At 38.3% G+C, this 22,957-nt stretch overlaps 1 protein-coding gene across 13 annotated transcripts in view; it reads left to right on the top strand.

Annotated features, from left to right (window-relative positions):
* The window catches only part of SYNE1 (spectrin repeat containing nuclear envelope protein 1), a 437,003-nt gene that overhangs the window by 180,987 nt on the left and 233,059 nt on the right, over positions 1–22,957 (top strand). For all 13 annotated transcript variants that reach the window (XM_034669323.1, XM_034669329.1, XM_034669326.1 and 10 more), the window contains 12 exons: positions 1,773–1,926; positions 4,618–5,246; positions 7,225–7,404; positions 9,105–9,255; positions 9,570–9,728; positions 11,378–11,560; positions 14,252–14,353; positions 16,702–16,905; positions 17,922–18,129; positions 18,935–19,047; positions 20,657–20,862; positions 21,807–21,962. In XM_034669323.1, coding sequence (XP_034525214.1) covers positions 1,773–1,926; positions 4,618–5,246; positions 7,225–7,404; positions 9,105–9,255; positions 9,570–9,728; positions 11,378–11,560; positions 14,252–14,353; positions 16,702–16,905; positions 17,922–18,129; positions 18,935–19,047; positions 20,657–20,862; positions 21,807–21,962 — 2,445 coding nt within the window. The remainder of the gene's footprint in view (positions 1–1,772; positions 1,927–4,617; positions 5,247–7,224; positions 7,405–9,104; positions 9,256–9,569; positions 9,729–11,377; positions 11,561–14,251; positions 14,354–16,701; positions 16,906–17,921; positions 18,130–18,934; positions 19,048–20,656; positions 20,863–21,806; positions 21,963–22,957) is intronic.

Below are 22,957 nucleotides of genomic sequence, written 5' to 3'. Positions count from 1 at the left end.
ATCAGGGAAATGCAAATCTAAAACCACAATGAGATATCATCTCACACCTCTCAGAATGGCTAAAATCAACAACATAGGAAACAACAGGTGTTGGCCAGGTGTGGAGAAAGGGGAACCCTCTTACACTTTTGGTGGGAATGCAAACTTCTGCAGCCAATATGAATAACAGTATACAGGTTCCTCAAAAAATTAAAAATACAATTATCATATGATCTAGTCATTCCAGTACTAGGTATTTATCTAGAGAATGCAAAAACACTAATTTGAAAAGATATATGCACCTCTATGTTTATTGCAGCATTATTCACAATAGCCAGATTATGGGAGCAGCCCAAATGTCCTTCAATAGATGAATGGAGAAAGAAGAAGTGGTACATATCTACAATGGAATATTACTCAGCCATAGAAAAGAATGAAGTCTTGCCATTTGCAACAACATGAATGAATCTAGAGCGTATAATGCTAAGCAAAATAAGTCAGTCAGAGAAAGACAAAATTCCAAGAAATGAAACAAACAAAGAAAAAAAAAGAGACAAACCAAAAAACAGACTCTTAGCTATGGAGAACAAACAGATGGTTACCAGAGGGGAGGTGGTTGGGGGAGGGGTGAAATAGATGAATAGTATTAAGAGTACACTTATTGTGTTGAGCACTGGCTAAAGTACAGAGTTGTTGATTGCTATATTGTACACCTAAAACTAACATAACACTGTATGTTAACTATACTGGAATTAAAATAAAAAAAAAACAAACCTCAAGTGCTCAAAAATCAGCATTTCTGATGAACCTCAGTCCAAAGTTTTTGTCTTACAATTAGAGCAAAAGATCAAACTAATTGAAAAATATTGAAGAAGGTAGGGTTGCTTATGTTTGTATTATTTTTGCCCAAGCTGTTTGTGTATAGGAGAAAAATGGTAATTAAAACTTTGCCTCTCATGCTATTTCTCAACCGAGGCAGTGGCAGTGTGGAGCAGTGCTCAGAGAAGTTGGGGGCACCTGGGTGGCTCAGTCAGTTAAGCCTCTGCCTTTGGCTCAGGTCATGATCCCAGGGTCCTGCGATTGAGCCCCTCATTGGGCTCCTTACTCAGTAGGGAGCATGCCCCTCTCCTGCTGCTCCCCTTGCTTGTGCTCTCTGTCAAATAAATAAATAAAATATTAAAAGAAAAAAAAAGATGAGGTCAGAGAAGTTGATTCTGTGGGGTCCCTCATCAACCACAGTAAGGACATTTGGAGTTTGCCTTTCTGTGTGCAATAGGAAATTGCCTCCGTGTTAAGCTTGGCGGACAATGTTCTGATTACATTAACATCATTCCTGGCTGTTACCTAGAGAGTGAACTGTAGAGCAACAGTGGTTTCTCTGTTACCTAAAGAGTGAACTGTGGAGAGACAGTGGCAGGAGGGAGGCCATTGAGGAGGCCAGGGAAGAGATGAAGCAGTTTAGACCCTGGTAGGTTTGTGGAAACGGAGAGGCTAGCACAGAATATACTGTGTGTGTTGGGGGAGGTGGTATGTACAGATTAGATGTGGTGGTAAAGAAGTGGGGGCATGAAGAATGGCTTGTAGGACCACCACCTCCGGGACAGCGGTAATGTTAACTGAGATGTGGAAGACTGTGAGAGTAAAGGGTTTGAGAAGTAGAAAACATCAAAAAGTTTGGTGAGTCCATGTATGACATCACTGTTGCCCTCAGTTAAGCTTATTGCAACAATATATCATTAACTTTTTCTGTTCACTTGTGGGACATTTTAACGTTAACACCTTTCTCTACGTAGGATTACTTTTCTTCAGACTGTGGTTGCTGAACACCAGCAATTTGATGAACTGCTGCTTTCCTTTTCTGTCTGGATTAAGCTGTTTCTCAGTGAATTACAAACTACTTCTGAGATAAGCGTCACAGACCATCAAGCAGCATTTACTCGGCACAAGGTAAAGTGCATACTTTTAAGATCAAAGAAGAATTTATTCATAAAAGAGAGCTCTTGAATGATAAAGAAAAGCATTTTTTTTAACCCAACCATTCTGCACCAGTTTAACCTTGCATTCAGATCCAAATGTTTTAATAATTGAGTATAGGGGTCCTAGCAATGTGTTATACAGAAAAATTAAGCAGATAAAACCACTTCAGATAAACTAGACAACCACATTAAGACACTATTTCTTCAAAATGGAGTAAGTGATTTCTAGGGTAAAGTGAAGAGAATGTTCATTTTTAAGCTTCCTGGTCTGTTTTGTTCCAATGCTGAAAACTAATACTGAATTCATGATACAATTTTAACAAATTACTGTTTAGTTTGAAAATTATTTAAAATTCATGGTTTATTTTCCTTATTTATAAATTATGCATAATATCTATCCTAGCATAAAAAAAAACATTTAAATCAAGTATTGGGGTAGTTGGAGATAAGCTACATAGTAAGCTGATGACAATATTTAATGATAAAACATTTAATATTTATGGAGTGCTCACTCTACTGGGTTTGCTAATTGGTTTTACCGAAAGGAATAGTACTTTCTCATATCTTTATGACCTCAAGTAGTTTTACAACTTGGAACAAGATGTCCACTGAAGTTAGGTTTCTACCCTCTAAAGAGACAGGGAGATAGGGATGCTATCTTCCTTCATGATTATATTTCCAAAGTGCTACCAAACTAAAAAGAGTTCATTTGCCCTGTGCAATGGAAAACCAAATACCGTGTAACGCTGGTATTTTGCAGAGGGGTAAGCGTTATTGCCAAGCAAAGACATAAGAAGCTGGTTCAAAACTGTCTCCACAAAAGGTTGGGGTTGGGTGCATTTAAGGATAAGGAGTTAGGATGTCATGGGGTATGTAGGTTAAATGGAATATGCCAATTGGACATAAGGAAAAAGGAAAATGTCCTTTCTGATCATGTACATTCTGGAATTGTGCCTTGTCATGGGACACATGTGCATTAAGTGGCGGTGTAAGCATGATGAGCTGGGGGAGATCACGGGGCGTATTGTCACAGGGGTTACTCTCTTTCACTTTTTGTCCCTTCTGCACAACTGCAAGGATCCTTCCCAGCTTGCTCTAGTCTTCACTTTTCGGCGCTCACTCAACTTCTACAAAACAAGCTCATAAATCAGTCAACCAGAGTTTTCTTAGGGTAAAAAGGTCAAGCATTTGTTAACTCAATGTGTTGGTTTCAAAAGGATGACCCCCTGTCCTTGAGAAACATATTCTTGGGTTGTAACAGTACACCAGCTTTTAAAAAGATTTGTATCTCAAAAGGCAGAGAATGAATTTGTAAATTTTCTGAAGTAAATGCTCAAAGCTTCTTTCTGAAGTTTAATAATCACACTGAGGGGAATATTAAGGCCATCGTGGTCAAGATTAAGATAGGTGATAATGTCTCATTAATGGGAACCATGCTGAGATTGTTAGTAATGCTCTAAGAGATTTCAAACATGATTTATTGTGAGCAAGTCAGATTTCCTGTACAACAGGGTCAGTGAGTTCATCTTTGTTTCTTTAAAGAAGGGGGCTAAAACCTGTGTGTTTTCATTTGTCTCACCCACTGACTCTGAAGAGAGGCTAATGCTCACCTATTTGTACTCTCCTTCCCTACAAGCGCTGTTAGAATTTACTTCATTGGATATTATTTAAAATCTTCCAGACCTCAATATCTTTTATATATATATAGAAATATGTATTATATATATAGTATTGTTATTATATATATATATATACACAGTATTGTTAAAAAACAAAAATTTAACTGAGTAAATTTGAAGATCTAATTGGCTTTATTAAGCAATTTGTGAATCAGGCAGTATCTTATCTAGCAAATAGAAAGGAGCTCAGAGGGGTTGTACAAAATGGAAGGCTTTCGGAGGGAAGGAGAGTAGGGGAAGGAAGTTATTAGCAAAAGAAAAGAGGATCATTTCAGGCAAGGTCAGTTTCCCTTAGGGGTAAGAAGTGGGGGTGGGGGTCTTATCTTGTAGATTACCTCATCTTCTTTGGGTTGGGGAGAGGGGGGGAGAGGGCCCATGTGACAGATTACCTCATCAGTACTGACCAGAAAATTGCTGACTGTCAAGTTAACACTATTTCCGGAGGAGTCTGAAACTGAAATTAGGTTAGGTATGAAATGCCAGTTTGGTGACATGACCTACCATAATTGACTCCATTTTGGGTCTGTGTTTTGCTTTTTGATGATATATATAAAATATATATAATATTATTATATTTTGATGATATATATAATATTATATATATTATCATATAGTATTTATTGCATATTATTTATACTAGAACTATAAATTTTAACTGTATACACATGTATTTTAAATGTTCCAAATTATACACATATATATGTATGTATTTATATAAAATTTCCTTCTACGATTCCTGTTCATGAAGGCATTCTCCTCCATGCAATGAATTAGTTCCAAATCAGAGTTGTGTTTTATTTGAAACATATAGATGAGAAAAGAGGCCATTTTAAAAACATTTCTTAAAGATTCACCATAGATGACTTTTCAGTCCTACAGCATCCATTGCATTGAAAATGGATCTTGACATCACAGATTGTGAATATGTCTGTGTCATTAGCCACAGTGTACCTGAGGACTCACTAACTGCTCGTCCCTTCCAGGACCACGTGGCAGAAGTAGAGGGCAAAAAGGGAGAGCTGCAGAGTCTCCAGGATCACCTAGTGAAGCTGGGTGCCCTCGGTGGAGCTGAGAGCCTCCACCTCCTCCAGGGCAAGGCAGAGGACTGCTTCCAGCTGTTCGAGGAGGCCAGCCAGGTCGTGGAAAGGCGGCAGCTTGCCCTGTCCCAGTTGGCTGAATTCCTACAGAGCCACGCCTCGCTTTCAGGGGTTCTCCACCGACTGAGGCACACAGTGGAAGCAGCCGACAGTATGAACAGGAAACAGACTGATTTATTAGAAAAGGACCTGAATCGTGCAATTCAAGACGCTAAAACTTTGGAATCCGCGGCCATCAGTCTTGACAGCATTCTCGCCAAAGCTCAATACCATCTTAAAAGCGGAAGTTCTGAGCAAAGGACTTCCTGCAGAACGACAGCTGATCACCTCTGTTCTGAATTAGAGAGAATCCAGAACCTTCTGGGAACGAAGCAGAGTGAGGCAGATGCCCTGGCAGTATTGAAGAAAGCATTCCAAGACCAGAAAGAGGAGTTGCTGAAAAGCATTGAGGACATCGAAGAAAGGACAGACAAAGAGAGACTGAAGGAGCCTACCCGCCAAGCTCTTCAGCAGAGGTAAAGAGAAATGGCCAGAGCCAGTTTTCTGTTGATTTTTTATTTGTTCTAGAATTAACTGCAGTGCTTTAACAGTGTCATATCTAGCAACTTCTTTTAATATTTTGAGGATAAAATTAATGACTAATTTGACACTTAAGAAGTACTAAAATTTCTTTGGTTTCCTTAACGATTTTCCCAAGGGCTCTGTCTATAAAAACCGTGCTAAGATCTTTTTTATAACAGATGATATAGATCGTATTATCTATTTTTAAGCAATGTGTAGCTGTTAGGAGAAGGGCCTCATCCTCCGTAGTGAGAATAAAGACAGAGGAGAGAGGGGGTGATCCAAGTAGCTTTGTAGTCTTGGTGGACAAAGAAAATATGAGGAAACTCCTGCCTGGTGGCTGCCAGCCCTCAGAAAGACTGGGGCAAGCGCATCAGATGAGAGTGAGAGGATTAGCAGAGAGGAAATGGCATTAAATTTTTCTTTTATAGAGAGGAAATGGAAATGATATCTCTGGAGCTTGAGAAGGTGATAAAGCAGCCATTTGAGATTCCTATTCCTTCACTTAAAGTGAAACCAATCAGCCGCCAGAGCAGTTTTCAAACAACTACCTTTAACTGTTGGCTTAGCGGTGTGGAAAAGGCAGACAAGTAGGTTTAAGCGAAGTTAGGGTTTCGTCAGGGGAGTTTAATAGAGAACCTAAGGGTCAGGGGTACTTTCCTGAAGTAAATTTGGAAGCAGTTTTTTCCTCTAATACTATAGTCTTCTTCCCAATCTTGTTTTTCTTCCTTAATAGAACTTTCTCCCCATTTATGTTCTCAGGGTCCTTTGTCTTCCATTTTTCCTCCCCAGGTGGCAAAGCAGCAGCTGAAATGCGCTCATACCAAAGTGTCCATAATTGATAAGGATCGTGTTGACCATGCCAAGACCATTGCGATTTGCTCCTTTTAGCTAGAATCAAGCATCTAGGAAAGGCTCACAGTTAGGTAATAATGGCTCTTGAGGTTACATGCCTTGTGAGCACTAGGCCGACTAGTTTAACAGTAAACTAACAAAAAGGAATAAGATTTGAGGAGGAAAAATAGCCTCCAGAGTAAAGACAAAAAGAAGAGCTAAACATGGCAAAGGAGCAAACAGCTTACCCAGGAAATCAGCGGTAGGATTGCTGCTGCAGAGCGGCATTGCCCTCTCTGGCCTGTGTCAGCCAAGCAGGCGGGAGAGCCTAAAATTGCTGGAGAAGAAGGCCCAGGTTGGGCTCAAGAGCCATATCAATACCCCTAACACTGAACTCGCCAAAGCCACCCAGAGGTTATGGAAAATATTGCACTGAATTGATGGATTTATTAAAGTCCCCCCATACTTATGCTTCACTGTGCGACCTTGGGCAAATCACCTTCTTATAATGATAATGCATGCTCCTAACCAGTTTGTTTTGGAATTAAGTGGAATCATGCTTGTACATTCATGTTATAAACTCTGTAGCACTATATACCAAAAGGCAAGAATGCATGAGTCCCTAGCTGCCTCTGTATGACCACTTTTTACAAGTACTCAAATATTAATATATTAGAGACAAAAAAATAAAATTATTTTTATTTTAAATGAAGCAACTGTACCCTAAAATATTATTACTTTTACATGAATTGGACCTCAGGCCACAGAAGGACTTTTTACCAAAGACCTTTTAATAAGTACTTGCCTGCTTTGCCTACAGACTCAGCCCTAGTCTTAAAAGTCTTATATCATGAAAGCAAAATAGAAAAAGAATACTAACTTAATAGAAGGTTGAAGAGGAATGGTAAAAATGAATTTAAATGTTTCCCAAGTACAGTCTGTAGTTCTGCAAAGTTAATTTTTAAAGTGTCTTTCACAGTTGATATACATTAATTCAGTTGCTGTGTTAAAAGTTTTCCTATAGGTGTGCTTTATGGAGAAGAAATATTAGTCTTTACCTTTGGTAAATTAATAATAAAATAACATTTTAATTCACAGATTGAGAGTCTTTAATCAGTTAGAAGACGAATTGAATTCTCATGAGCATGAACTATGTTGGTTGAAAGACAAAGCTAAACAAATTGCTCAGAAAGATGTAGCCTTTGCCTCTGAAGTCGATAGGGAGGTAAACCGCTTAGAGGTTACCTGGAATGATACCAAAAAACTAATTCATGAAAAGTAAGTAAAAAAACCTCTTGATTTTTTTTTTCAACTTTCTATTTTGTGGCATTGGGCTGTTGTCTGTTAATTTGCATCGGTGTGATCGAGATTTGAGCATCTTCTGCCGCCTTATGTATTCTGTGTCCCTTTAGTACCATTAGAAATTTAGTCATACAGAATTTTATTGAGGAAGTTTTTGAGATGACAATGACAGGTAAAATTCAATGCTCGAAAGCAGGAGCTATCAGCAGTTACAAAGTGCTACCATGAGAATCTTAACCTCTGATTTTCCTTTTTTGTTTTGTTGTACTTATTTGTAATTAAGATATGATTTACATATAGTAAAATTCATCCTGTTTAGTGTACGCCCTTAAACTGTCTGAGTTTAACACACATATAGTTTATGAGTATACACACCCTGTATGAGTAACTATTACAACTATCAAATCTCAACATAATCATTCCACCACCTGAAAAAAATCCCTCAATGTCTCATTATAGTCAGCCCCTCCCCGACTCCCAGTCTCTGGCAACCTTTGATTCATGTTCTGTCTCTGTAGTATTGTCTTTTCAGAATCACATATAAATGGATTATTTCCAGTTTGGATGATTATAAATAAGGCATATATAAACATATAAACATTCATGTTCAATTTTTTGTTTGTACGTAAGTTTCTACCACACTTGGGTAAATAACTTCTTTTACTTGGCACAAGGTACACTGTTATGTGTATTAATAAAGTCCATTCTTTTTTATAGTCAAATAATATTCCACTTAATAGGCATGCCACAGTTTATTCATTCACCAGTTGATGGATATTCAAGTTCTCTCCAGTTCAGATGACTATTAAAAAAAGCATCTATAAACCTTCACATTCATTTTGTGTGTGTACCTAAGTTTTTATTGCACAGAGTAGATTATTAATGTAAGCTTTTAAAAATTTAACCATGTTGTAAAATTTTACTCTATCATATTGAACATTCTCCTAAATGTGATTTGTTAGAGATTGTACAGTATTCAATTTTAAGAAGGTATCAGAGTTTATTCAATTATTAGCCTATTTTTAACATTTGGATTATTTTTATTTTTTTCTCTTATTATGAGTATTAGTATAAAGAATATAATTTTACCTAAATCTTAGTGCACATCTTTTTTCCTTTGGAAAAATTCCTACATATGGAATTGCTTGCTCAGAGGCATTTTACACTTATAAACAGAAACCATCTTCTTCTTTTGACAATTTTCAGGGGATTCATATTCAATAAAAATCTGTGTCATTGAAATGGGGGAAAAATCCTCTTATGTATTTTACTTACTGAGCAGTGTTTTTTGTTGATTTGGTTTGTTTGTTTGTTTTGCTTCCCCTTAATACATGTTATTATGATGTAATTAAATAATGAAAAAATTGAAAAGCAAAAATTTGTTGGCATCTACATAAGTTTTAGTTGTCAAGAACATGTATTTTTTTCTTGTCACTGAGGTCACAGATTTTGTTTAATGGCTGTGTACATTCTTTACTCATGGAGAACAATTTGAACATTAGAGTTAAGTTGGTTTGACCAGCACTCTTGACCTCAGTAGGTCGAAATATGGTTTCCTCTTGAATCCAGCATCCATCTATGAACACATTCATGTAGTTACATATCAGGTCCGATCATAGGAAATCCTTTCCTTTAACACATGATAATAAATGATACCTTTTCTTTAATTACTATAGCCAGGGTCAATGCTGTGGACTTATTGACTTAATGAGGGAATATCAGAACTTGAAGTCAGCCGTATCTAAAGTCCTAGAAAATGCCAGCAATGTGATTGCAACAAGAACTACTATAAGAGATCAGGAGGATCTTAAATGGGCTTTATCCAAGGTAATAATTCAAAATATATTTATTTTAGTAGACTACTCAGATCTGATTTTCACATGTAATGAATTCTCTGTACAACTCGTCAGTACATGTAGATGTAGAAAATTCATGCTGACAAACCCAGCTTTTTTTTTTTTTTTTTTTTTAGAAATACTGATATCCTAGGATTCTAGCAATCCAAAAAATGTATAGTTCATTAATATCACTGGTTTCTGCATAAGGTCAACCATGAGTTAAATTTCTTAGAGGCAGATGGTTTTGAATGCCTGACTTATCACTGATTATTTTATTAACTAAGGAAACATTTATGTCCACAGCATGAAACTGCCAAGAACGAAATGTGTAATAAACAGAAAGAATTGGATAACTTTACCAGTAAAGGAAAACAGTTGTTATCTGAGCTGAAAAAAATTCACAGTAGTGATTTCATCTTGGTGAAAACAGACATGGAGAGCACTGTGGACAGGTGGCTGGATGTAAGATGATTACCTGGATCATATGAACAGTTTAAATATTCACATTTGTCAATCATTATTTTTGGGCAAAGGATTATTCAGGGATGTGAATTCCATTTTTAACTTTTATTTTATTTTTATTTTTAAAAAAGATTTTATTTATTTGAGAGACAGAAGAGCACGAGCATGAGTGGACGGGAGGGGCAGAGGGAGAGGGAGAAGCAGGCTCCTCACTGAGCAGGGAGCCCAATTCAGGGCTCCGTTCCAGGACTCTGGGATCATGACCTGAGCCGAAGGCAGACGCTTAACCGACTGAACCACCAGGTGCCCCTCATTTTTAAATTTTAATGCTAACGTGCAAAATGATATTTTGAAGAAAAACAGTATTCACATAAAGTTTAGAATTAGTAGGAAAAAAAGTTATTTGCTTCGTTTTGTTAAAATTTAGTGGCAGATTTTTTGAGGCACCTGAGTGTCTCAGTCATTTAAACATCAGACTCTTGACTTCTGCTCAGGTCATGATCTCAGGGTTGTGTGATCAGGCCCAGGGTTCGGCTCCACGCTGGGTGTGGTGGAGACTGCTTACGATTCTCTCTTCCTCTCCCTCTGTTCCTCCCCCGACCACTTAAAACAAAATAAAACAAAACAAAACAAAATGAAACTTAGTGGCAGATTTTCTAGAATTTCACTTGGTAGCTTCAATTACAACAAATTTGTAACTTTAATTTTTTTTTCTCAAAACTCTGGGATTATGGATAAAAATTGAAGAATAATTTACAAATATTCTATAGCATATTAAACTATAATGTATAATAATTTAGAGTTATAAGACTATAATTTTGCATTGGAAAACATCAGACTTGTAGTTTACATCCTTGGGTCTTAGTTCTTGCTCTGTCATTTGCTAGCTATGTGACAGAAGAACAAGTCACTTGATTTCTCTGGAACTCTACATCTCAACCCATACATATTTTATGTAGCTTCCAACTCAAAAACCCAGTGATTCTGTTGCCCTTCTATTAACCTCCAGTGCATTACTGTAGATTAAGTTACATAAGCTGAATTACTAAAGTTAAACAGTGATAATTGTGTACTGTAATCAAATAATTTGGGGACTGCAGAAAACCTTCCCAGCCTCCACTTTTAAAAGAACGTTCTTATTACAGGAAGACTATTAAACAATAGTGCTTTACATTAAACATAAAAGTTGGTTGATGTCCTGTGTATTTATTTATTCTATAAATATGTTCAAGTCTAATTAATGTCCATTTTTATGTTTCAGCATTACAAATAAAAGTGCTTATTGTGTTACTTTTAAAAAGAAATGCAGTACTGCCCTCAATGGACCCCTATCCTATAGAATTCAACCTAAGAGTATGTTATAGTTGACTCCAATAGACCTGTTCTTAGTTTCCCAATTTACAAATGAAAATCAAATGTCTCAGAAATTCAGTCAACTCTGCCAATGAGAGAAACAATTTATGTAATGGTTAGCATTTGTTTGAGTCAAATGCACTAATTCCCTTATACAATTTTTGTAAAACTTTGTTTTTCCATGAGAATATAATTTTTTGATTAAGGCAGCATAAACATGATTAGTACTTTGGTGGGGCAAGGAGCGTCATAAAGCCTCAGACTAATAATGATATGGCTTCTGTTTTCCATCCCAGATATCAGAGAAAATTGAGGAAAACATGGATAGGCTGAGGGTAAGCCTGACCATTTGGGCTGATGTGCTTTCAAGTAAAGACGAGATCGATGGATGGTCCAATAGTTCTGTTCCACAGTTGGCCGAAAGCTTCAGCAACCTGAATAACAGCCTCAGAGCAGAAGAATTCCTTAAAGAATTTGAGGTAAATTGACTATATCTACCTTCGTGAGCTTATGAGTTCATTGACCAGAATACGAGAAAATCATGTCCTTTTTTTAAACTTCTTTCTTTCAGAGACACATATGAATGTTAGAGCAGTCTTAACTATCTTTTGCTATTTACCTGACAGTTGGGTAGGCAATGGATAAGACTCCCCCCCACCATTTTTATCACTTCTTAGTTGGGGCTCTGTACTTAAAATATTAGTAGGAAAGTAAAAGCCCATAAAATCTATATTTTTCCCATTTTCTATTCATCTGAGACTATCACACCTTCCTACTGGAAAACCAAATTGAAGGTGTTTGTAATTTAATAATATTTAGAGGATTTTTTTTTTATTCAAACAAGATGTTTACTGAGTAGTTACCATGTGCTGAACACTTACCTAGGTGCTATGTTTGTCCACTTCCTCTTCAGAAATTGGAGAGGGGCGCCTAGGTGGCACAGCGGTTAAGCGTCTGCCTTTGGCTCAGGGCGTGATCCCAGCGTTATGGGATCGAGCCCCACATCAGACTTCTCCGCTATGAGCCTGCTTCTTCCTCTCCCACTCCCCCTGCTTGTGTTCCCTCTCTCGCTGGCTGTCTCTATCTCTGTCAAATAAATAAATAAAATCTTAAAAAAAAAAAAAAAAGAAACTGGAGAAAACGGGAGATTGGAGTGTGACAGGCTTCCCCAGAAAGTGACCTTTTAAAGTTCTAGCCACCAATTTATTTTAAACTTTTTATTTCCATTTCTTACATTCGTTTATTTATTTATTCACTCATCAGATTCTTACTAAGCACCTAAAATATGTCAGGCACTGTTTTAAAGACTGAGAATAAACAGTAAAACAGATAAAGTCCCTACCCTCGTGGCATTTACTTCATTTACACTGCAGTATGTATGTAAAATGTGCAGTCGTAGTTAGGCTGGGATGAAAAATGAAGCCCGGTAAGAGGAAACGGTGACAAGAGATGACTTGTTTCGTAAAGCATATGGTCATGACTCTCCACGAGGGCAGAGACTAGTCTCCGTTGCATGCCTGGGGGCTCAGTACTGTGCCCAGCACACAAATGGGACCCAACAGATAGGTGATGAATGACCGCAGTCTGAAAAAATGTAGGTGAATCAACTGTATACCTACATTATCTAGCTTTGACCCAAAGAACTTTCTAGAGATTTTTAAATCAAACACCTATTTCTAAGGGCAAACAGAAGTAGAGGAAATTAACCAGACTGAAAATGCAACCAGAAGAGGGATACTGAAGTCTCTCAAGTTCTCTTTGATGTTAAATTGACATTACAGCTCGAGACAGTGGTGCACGCCGGAATAGGATTTGTACCAGCTCTCAAAAGTCAAATTACTAAATTTTAAAGAAGTTTCCAAGCCAGTGTTAAACCCAGCCACTACTGAAAATTAAATTGTAAATAAATTTACAATTAAATTATATTAAAAACTAAGCTAATAAATACTTAAAACTTACCACTTTTAATTCCTGCTCTACATACAAGTATTATCCAGGCTCTCGAGTTGTTGATACCTGTTCGATCTGCGTGGTGGAAACGTAGAACGCGGTCTTGTAGTGCAGGGCCTCCCACCCCGTGGGCAGTGACATCACGGTGTAGCTCAAAGTGGTGGTCAAGTCAGGGTCTTTTTTTTTTTTTGGAGAGTCAATTGTTTAATCGTCACGCAGTACCCTCCTCCCACTGACCTTTGGGATCCAGGAAGCCGATGGGCATCAGCCCCACATTTATGTCCAGGTTCAGTCACTCACAGTGGTGGATTTCTTTACGTTACCATCTGTCTGTGTGGTACAGCAACCAATAAAATTAGACTGGATTCGGCCCAGGGCCTAATTGTGCATTGCTGTTGCAATTCAAAAATAAAGTGTGTAAGTGTGTAGGTGTGATTCTTTAATTGTTCAGCCTGCTCCTGGAGAAAGCCACGGGGGCTGACAGTTAGTTCATCATGTCTCACTGGGTAAGTAAATTACCTTCTGGAACGAAGGTTTCAGGAGGTTTGTTAGTGTCCACAAAGCACCAAAATGCTCTAAGTTGAGAGCGATACTTTATCAAACGGTCCTTTGTGGCCCCAAATAAATAATGAAGTTTGCAAGCATCTAATTTGTTCAGTAATGATTCTTTGCCTATTTTTCTTTGTTTTGTGTTAGTGTTACTGAAATAAATGAAGAAATAAATAGCAAAAAATAAAAAAGGTATTTATTTAAAATAAAAATATTTTAAATTTTTATTTGAAACATTTCTGATGTATTACATATAGTCTACAGTAATTAGGCACTCCTAATGTGTATTTGCTTTCAAATGCTTTCTCAAAAGTTCAGTGCTGCCATGGCATGGTAGCCAGTGACATTAATGCTAATGAATAAATGAGGGTTACTGAAAATCCCCACTGACTCAAGACTTTTTAGTGTTTAATTTTTTCCAGGAGCTTTTTTTTTTTTCCCAGTAAAGGAGGGTGGGAAGAAAGTTCTGTATACTCCCTCACATTTGAAGTGAAAGTTAATGATGACATTTTTCCACATGCATAAATAATGAGTCCTCAGAAAATCAGAGATTTTTTTTTTTTAAACTCTGACTTGGAGTTGGGTTAACTCTTGAAATTATTAAGTGCCAAATGAAATACGTCAGTGTTTACACAAGTTACGCTTTCCCTCTTTGTCTTTTATTTTGGCAGTCTGAAGTTAAAAACAAAGCTTTGAGATTGGAAGAACTTCATTGCAAAGTTAATGATCTTAAAGAATTAACTAAAAATCCAGAAACACCACCAGACCTTCAGGTAAGTACTCAATCAGGTTTGTAATAACTACTACATACTAGACTCTATCTCAGATATAATTCCTAATATAATAGATATATAACAATAAATAAATAAATTCTATATACTATTTATATGATACATGTATCTATTCTTATTGTTATCATCATCACAATTTCAAGCAAACATGTGGATCTTACCATATATGGGGGTTAAAACATTAACATCTTTAGAATTCCTTGTGCTAGTATGAATAGCATATTTCTAATACAAGTGTTATAATAAGATTAGTTCCCCTTTTCCTTACTAAATTTTGGAAGCAGTATCATCCAGCTTGCCTCATGGACCATTTGTGTCTGGACCAGAACAGAAACCACACTTATAAATACTGATATTTTTCTAATTCATTTACTCAGTGATTGGGTTTGGTGAGATCATCATTGCGAACCTCCTCTCAGGGCTGTGTGGATGGCCCAGACCCACAGGGGGCACGAGGTAGGCAGGGGCTAGACCGGGTCTGCCCAGCAAGCCTGGACTACATCCGTGAGGGAGCTCTAGGAGCAACTGGTGTGGCCGGACGGGGGTGGGGGGGNGGGCGTTCTTTTGGCAACCAGCAGCACAGGCTCCAGGCTAAGTGTTCTGCTGCCTTACTTTAACCTGTGCGTTTATTTATTGCTGCCCTCATGGATTTTTCTCTACATTTTCCTTCTTCCTGTTGTGCCTTCGTCCTTTACTTGTTGCTTCTTGCTCACCCATCTGTCTTGCTTGATGATACGTTGCTCTGACCTGAGATGGTGTATCTGTCACTTAGTATCATCGGTGGATGATATACATATACCAGAATGTTAGAATTTCACCCGAAGCAGGAAGAGGCAAAGGGTGCCAATCATATAGAAAATTAAAACTGAGTATTTATGCATGTCTCCTGTGTCAAGGATATAAATGGGCAACAGGTGGACTTCTGAAGAGTTCAGATGGAGGCAGGGTTTTGGGAGAGAGCTACCATTGTACACTGCTTTCTCACCACCCCCCTCCCCACCACACATACTCAATGTAGAGGTACTGGGGCACCTGGTCCTTACCTCAAAATAAGGAGAAGTGTTTCAGGGGTACCATCTAGAGAGAATGACATGTGCCCCTGCAGTTGGTGGACCCTGGAGTCTACTCTCTAACTCCCCGGAGAGACTTTATGGCTAACGATGTATTTGCCAAAGGAGAAGTGATTGTTTTGAGTGTCGTGCATCTTAGAACCATCTGGTGTGAATGCCGGAGTGTGACCCCCCGCCAAGAAGTGAATTATTGGAGGAAAGGCAAGGAGAAAGCATCAGTTTGTGGATATCTCAGGTTATCTAGGAAGGCTTTCTGGGGAGGAACAGGCCTCAGCAGTGAGAAACAGAGCTGCCCACAGGCTGAGGAAGGAGAAACAGGAGTGTACTGCTTTCATGTAGGCAATGTCAGTGGGAGGTCCCAGCAGGGAGGGGAGTCTCAGAAAAGCCCTGCAGATTAAGGCCTGTGACAGGAGAGAATGTAAAACATCACCTGGCCTAGGAGCTCAGATGCCAGCTCACAATAGTCATCAAAAGTTTTAGAGACCCTCACCCACCTCCTGCTTGTCCAAGCCTGTAGGGGTCAGAAGCTGTAGAATGTGGGGAATAGAAATAAAGTGAAGAAAGACAAAGCTGCACTTGGGTCTTTTCTTCAGATGGGCTTCCCGTTTGTAGCAGATCTGAGCTGGGGATAAGAAAAAAGCCTTAACTGTCAGTTAACTTTCAGTACAAAGTTTTGATTACTAAATGGGCCTAGATGTTTTAATTGTGGACTTGAAACCATTTGCATTTTATCTTGATTATAAGTCCGTTTATTATCTGTCAGGCCAGAAAAGTCAGGAGTCCCCCGAAACAAATCATTTGGGAGGAGAGAAGTAGCCTCACTGAATAAAGTGGGAGACAAAAATAAAATTGCTTTATGATAAAATCCTACAATGGTGTTTGTTCAAAGTAGTGGTTACATCAGGGCATAAAATGTGTGTTTCCCAGGAAGAAGTAAGAGCAGGGTTTTGGTCACCAACTTGGTAACTCTGCATAGGTTGAGCTCTGCTTTTGAAATGTGATCTTATGTATTCCTTGGACCCTCATCAGAACTGCCACTCTAACATCCAATGTCAACTGTAACCCTTACTGTTTCCACATTGCTGTCACCTACAATGTTTGACCACTTGTACCCACTGATTTCCCTTCTTAGAAAAGTTGAATTAGCATCCATGGTTAGGCTTAGGTGTTTTTTACAATTAAGCCACACATGAACAGAATTCCTATAGAATGAGTGTTCTGGTCTTCACATATTTTAATGAAATCTTACTTTATGTTTAGTTTATAGAAGCAGACCTAAGGCAGAAACTGGAGCATGCCAAAGAAATTACTGAAGAAGCAAAAGGAACCTTGAAAGATTTTACTGCTCAGAGTACACAGGTGGAGAAATTTATTAATGACATAACGAGCTGGCTGACAAAAGTGGAAGAATCATTGATGAACTGTGCCCAGACCGAGACATGGGAAGGGCTGAAAAAAGTAAAGGTAGGTAATCACCTATCATTAAGCATGCATACTTCCAATGGTAATATTGGTTTTCCTGGTTTGTGGTGACTGGAATAAAAATATAATCTTTGCTCTCAATTACCTGTGTTACCACCAGGCCATCTAATTCGTGATAGTGGACACAGCAAAATGAGTTGGCAGGTGGAGAAATGAATGTAGGTAGTAGGAAATTGAAGATGAATAATCTAAAAATAGGAAGCATGCATTACCGTAGGACCTGCTCATAAGCTATGCTTGTAATAATATGTGTTTTAGTAAATGCGTAAAGACTATAGAAGACCTGTTTGACTTTCCATGAATTTTCAAATTTGAAGGCCAAATAGTTTTTCATTTCTTAATTATTTTATTGTCGGTATGACTGCTTTTATCTAGAGAAGGATATATTTAAACAAACAAACAAACAAAAAAGTGGAGACACAACATTTTGCTTCCATGTCATCTGTCCATAGAGAGAATGTTCCTGATCAACTGTCTGTAAAGCTTGTGAGTTGAGATGACTGTTCAACATAAGTGATCTGTTCTCTTTAGCATATTTTCTTATTGTATTTAAGATTAGTTCATATATTTAAAAAATAACTACTGGTGCTTTTGGTGTGGCCTGTGACCCTGGAACAAAGCCCTAGCAGCCCATCAAAGAATGTGGACTTAGGAGATGACTCCATTAATAGTTTCTAATCAATTGACTAAACCCAAGATCATGGGCTGGAATCCCTGAGAACGTATTCAATTTGCTTGGAATCCTAGACCATAACTCAAATCCTAATACCTTTCAACAGCTATTTGCAGTTGTTCCCAAGGAGAACTGGGCAAAATTCTGCAGGAGTCAACAGATCTATTACAAACACTGAAAAAAAAAAAAAAAAAGCCCACAATAATGCGTACATTACAGAGTGGATTTCAACAGCATCAGTTTCCAAAAAGTGCCATAGTGGAGTAGAGGGGATATTTCCCTTGAATGGGATGAATATCCTTCATGGCATTCTTTCATTCTGTAGGAAATACAAAAGGAACTTCAAAGTCAACAAAGCAACATCAGCTCCACCCAAGAAAATCTCAACAGTTTGTGCCGCAAGTACCATTCTGTCGAGTTGGAGAGCCTGGGCAGTGCTCTGACGGGGCTCACAAAGAACCATGAAGCTGTGAGCCAGTTGTGCTCCAAAACGCAGGCCAGCCTTCAGGATTCTGTGGAGAAGCACTTCAATGGTGAGCTCTGACAGGGCTTAGCATGAATCGTTTGTTTACCAGAAAGAATCCAAGCCAAATGCTGCCTAGAAACTGCCAGCAATAGTTGGATAAAACTTTCCAGAAGAAGATCGTTTTAAATTCATTTGTGTGTCGAGATTTGAGCAGTGGAATTGCTGTGCTTGGGCTCTTGCCATAAGCTGGGTTCTTCCTCTTTCTCCCCAAGAAAGTAGGAATCCACTGTTTCAAGGATTCCGAATTTCATCTGGATTTTCTACATATAGCACATTTGTGTGGAAAACTATTTCCACTGCTGTGATGAACTAACACAGTATACGTGGAAATTAGGAGAGGCCATGAAACAGCAGCAGCCATGTAGTTCAGGAAATTGCCAGTCATATGTCCCCGACTCTGCTTCCCACACATCTGTGCCTCTGCCCTGATGACGATGCGGAATGACTCTCAAGTCAGCCTGGCGGAAAGAGGAGATGGCTCCTTCCTTTGCCATAAAAATGACTAGAGCCTTTCTCCCTTTGCTGTCTTCCACATTCCGACAATTATCTTTCTTTACCAAGAGAAAGAAAGACAGTGGGAAATCAGATATTTCAGGAATACAAATTTCTTTTCAGTCTTTTCCCTGGATAATTTCTCAGTCCTGCCATGAACAGTCATGCTGTAGTATATGCTATATTATTATTATATTATTACTGAAATATTTCGTAAGGCAAGATGCAGTGAGCTGAAGGCCAGAATTAATTCATTGTGGTAATCCTAGAAGCTCGTTCAATGTTTTGGATGTATTTCTCATTTTCATTACTTTCAAAAGAGTCCATGCAGGAATTCCAAGAGTGGTTTTCTGGAATAAAGGCAGCAGCAAAAGAATCATCTGATCGAACTGGCGACAGCAAAGTTCTAGAGGCAAAGCTCCATGATCTTCAGGTATGAAAGCTGGCCATGCTTCGTCGTCTTCTCTAAGCTGCATTCCCATGACTTGAAGTCAGACCTAAATCATGTCTTTCCACAGATCTTCTAATTTTATTCAAACTTTTCTTCTTCTCTAACAGAATTAGATTTCTTGAGTCATAAGGAGATAGGCAATATGAAAAGTAAGTTGGGAAAATAAGAGCTACAGAATTTCTAGATTCCGTTCTTCCCTCTTTTAGCCTTTTGACCATTCTTTGGAATTCATTCAAAACTAAACCAAGTTTTAATTTTTCTAGCAGTAAAAACATAAATAATTCCATCTATTCCATATCACTATTGTGGAGGCATTTTAAAAAGAAGACATGGCTTGTGCTTTTTAATAACACACAGTCTAGATTTGGAGCTAAGACATACTCAAAGCAATAGATAATACAGGTTTTACTGGCTATGAAAAATACATGACTTCAGGAAGGAAAAAGCCATTGTGAAGCAGAGTTCAGAAGTGATGGACTCAGGGGCGCCTGGGTGGCACAGCGGTTAAGCGTCTGCCTTCGGCTCAGGGCGTGATCCCGACGTTACGGGATCGAGCCCCACATCAGGCTCCTCTACTATGAGCCTGCTTCTTCCTCTCCCACTCCCCCTGCTTGTGTTCCCTCTCTCGCTAGCTGTCTCTATCTCTGTCAAATNAAAAAAAAAAAATTTTAAAAAAAAAAAAAAAAAAAAAGAAGTGATGGACTCAGACTAAGTTTTGGACAAGAAGCAGAGTTCAGAAGTGATTGACTCAAACAATTTTGGACAAGTTTTCAAGTAGCTCATCTGAACAAAGCACTATGTTAATTATTAATTAAAAATATTTTTTTTAAAAGAATGAGGAACATGAGGATTTTTGTAGCCTAATCAGTGAGGACAGTTATGTAGATAACTCATGAAAAGTCACAGTAGGAAGATCATTATGATAAAGGAAGTTGGTTTTCCAGGAGGCATGGTGAATTTAAATGTGGAACTATCCCCTTTAAGCTTGAGATGCAGTGGAACTAACTCCACAAAGAAAAGTCTGAGTGACCATCACAAACGCCAGCCTGGAGCTCAGAGGAGAAGCAGGGCTCAGTCAACAGTTCTGGAGTTCTTTTTCTTGGCTGAAGCCATGCTCATGCATATGATCTTTCAAGGATGAGGTGCATACCAAGAAAAGGTGGGACCTGAAGGGAGGACTTTGTGTGCAGGGTGGTTCAGAAGAGGAGGAGGGGTGCAGGTAGCTCTCCAGTTAGAGGGTGTCACATTAACGTGTGAAGAAGTAGAGCATGGGCTGAGCTGGGACAGTGAGAATGGGGAGAGGCTGAGAGCAAGACCTTGATGGGAACACCCTCCTTTACAGGCTGGTCTTGTTCACAGTTTAGCCCTCAGTGTTTCCAGTGACTGGCTGGCACCATCCTCTATTATGAGCCTTGAGTCTATCTAGTTGTACATTCTCACTGTGGCCTTATTAAAGACTTTCTGCCTTTGGGCTCTGGGCTCTTTCTTCTCTTGCTCTACTATCTCAACTCAGAATTGTAATCAGTGCTCCCATGCTCCAGGGTCCCCAAATAAAAGCAAATACTTTATTTACCTTAATTTCTTGAAACAGAACATTCTGGACTCAATCAGTGATGGGCAGAGCAAGCTTGATGCTGTGACTCAAGAAGGACAAACATTGTATGCACATGTGTCTAAACAAATTGTCAGCAGCATTCAGGAACAAATTACAAAGGCTAATGAAGAATTTCAAACATTTCTGAAACAATGCCTTAAAGACAAGCAGGCTCTTCAAGACTGTGCTTTAGAACTTGGGAGGTAGGTTGTTTTGATAAGTGTAGACTTCATCACACACAGAATATGTTTTCAAAGACTTTGAGAAAAGAGCCACTGTGAATAAATAAATACTATTTGAAAGTACAGGTTCATACTAGGATAATAATTAATCGCTTGGACTCTCATGGGACTATTTGGCTTTATTTTCTATATAGAAAATGTAAGGAATTATATTCACTTGTTACTGTAAATGGCATACATGCATGTATTCTTGTCTATTTGCTTAACTCAAAATCTGAGAGCTTTGATATCCGGATTTTAGATTATCCAAGTCTTTTCTTTGCCCCTACTTCTGTTGGGTTGGAGTGATGGCAGAAAACACTTGCCTAATTTCTATGAATGAAGATTCCAATCAGGAAGCTATGTCAACAGGGGTGAATATAAAATTAGAAGGAAAAAAATAGGGGGAAAAAGATGTCAGTATAATCAAAATGCCTTTCTGGTCAAAGAGTAATTTGCTTTACTCTTGTCCAGGTTTCTTAGAGAACTTATGTTGTTTTGAAACTCAGAGCCCTTGTGCTCTTGTGCCATATTTGAATCTCCATAAAATACAAAGACACAAAGATGACCCCTTCTTTTCCTAGGGCTTCCATGGCCCTATTTCATCTAATGGCCCCAATTCAGAGTCCCTGTAGTAAGACACAAAGTTAAGTACACATTGACATGGGGATGTAATCTTGCTGATAATTACCAGCTGATTACCAGGAAATCAGTTCAGCAAGATAGGATCTGAAGAGAAATTTCCATGATTTTTCATTTTGTTACTGAAAAAAGTGATAATTTGGATGGGCTTATTGTTAGGTTTTCTTCCATACTTGAAAATTCATGAGATTTTAATTGCCATAGACATTGTGACCTCAAATATTAGAATTTATTTATTGTAATGAGTGCAGAAGAATTTCTACAGAGTATTTTCTTTTCTTTAGCTTTGAGGATCAGCATAGAAAACTGAACTTATGGATCCATGAAATGGATGAAAGGTTAAGTACAGAAAACTTAGGGGAGAGTAAACAGCACATTCCTGAGAAGAAGAATGAAGTCCATAAAGTTGAAATGTTTCTAGGAGAACTACTGGCTGCAAGGTATGGTGCTGAAATGAAGTAGGTCCTTTCCCTACTAACAGGTTTTTGTTTGTCTGGTTGGTTGGTTATTTGGTTTGATTGTTAATTGGTTGGTTGGTAGGTTGGTTAGTTAGTGGTGGTTGTATATGTTTCTTCTTTTTTTTATAATAATTTTTTATTATATTACGTTAGTCACCATACAGTATATCCCTAGTTTTTGATGTAAAGTTCCATGATTCATTACTTGCTTATAACACCCAGTGCACCATGCAATACGTGCCCTCCTTAATACCCATCAACATCCTATCCCAATCCCCCACCCCGCTCCCCTCTGAAGCCCTCAGTTTGTTTCCCAGAGTCCATAGTCTCTCATGGTGCATTCCCCCTTCTGTTTACCCCTCTTTCCTTCTTCCCTTTCTTCTACCGATCTTCCTATTTCTTACGTTCCATAAATGAGTGAAACCATATGATAATTGTCTTTCTCTGCTTGACTTATTTCACTTAGCGTTATCTCCTCCGGTCCCGTCCATGTTGCTGTAAATGTTGTGAAATCGTTCTTTTTGATGGCTGAGTAATATTCCATTGTATATATGTATATGTTTCTGTCTCTAAATGTCTAGAATACAGATGATTATGCAGTGTTCTCAATGGCAGAGTGGTATTCTAGAGAGAACATAAGGATGGAAATGAGGAGCTATCTGCATCTACCTCCCTTTACTCAACAAATTGGACAGGCCACTCATTTCCTGTATTTCTTGATATTAGCCTGTAAGCATTATGCTGCTAAGTAATAGCATACTTTCTTCTTAAAGGTTATTATTAGGATAGAAGGTCCTTATAAAGGTACTCTTCACTTAGGGAAATAATGCTATAGGACACGTTTCCGTATAGTCTTCACACACTTCAGTATCTAGCTCCATTTTCAATCCACCCCCATCCTCACCAGATTCTTAGCAAATCAAAAGGTATAGTCATTAAGTCTGACTATCCTGGAGGTTCCTCTTCTCCACTGCAGT

Source organism: Ailuropoda melanoleuca, chromosome 10 (assembly GCF_002007445.2).
Source record: "Ailuropoda melanoleuca isolate Jingjing chromosome 10, ASM200744v2, whole genome shotgun sequence".
NCBI classification, from domain to species: Eukaryota; Metazoa; Chordata; class Mammalia; order Carnivora; family Ursidae; genus Ailuropoda; species Ailuropoda melanoleuca.
Note: the sequence above shows the minus strand (reverse complement) of the source record. Positions and strands in the feature narration are given on the sequence as shown.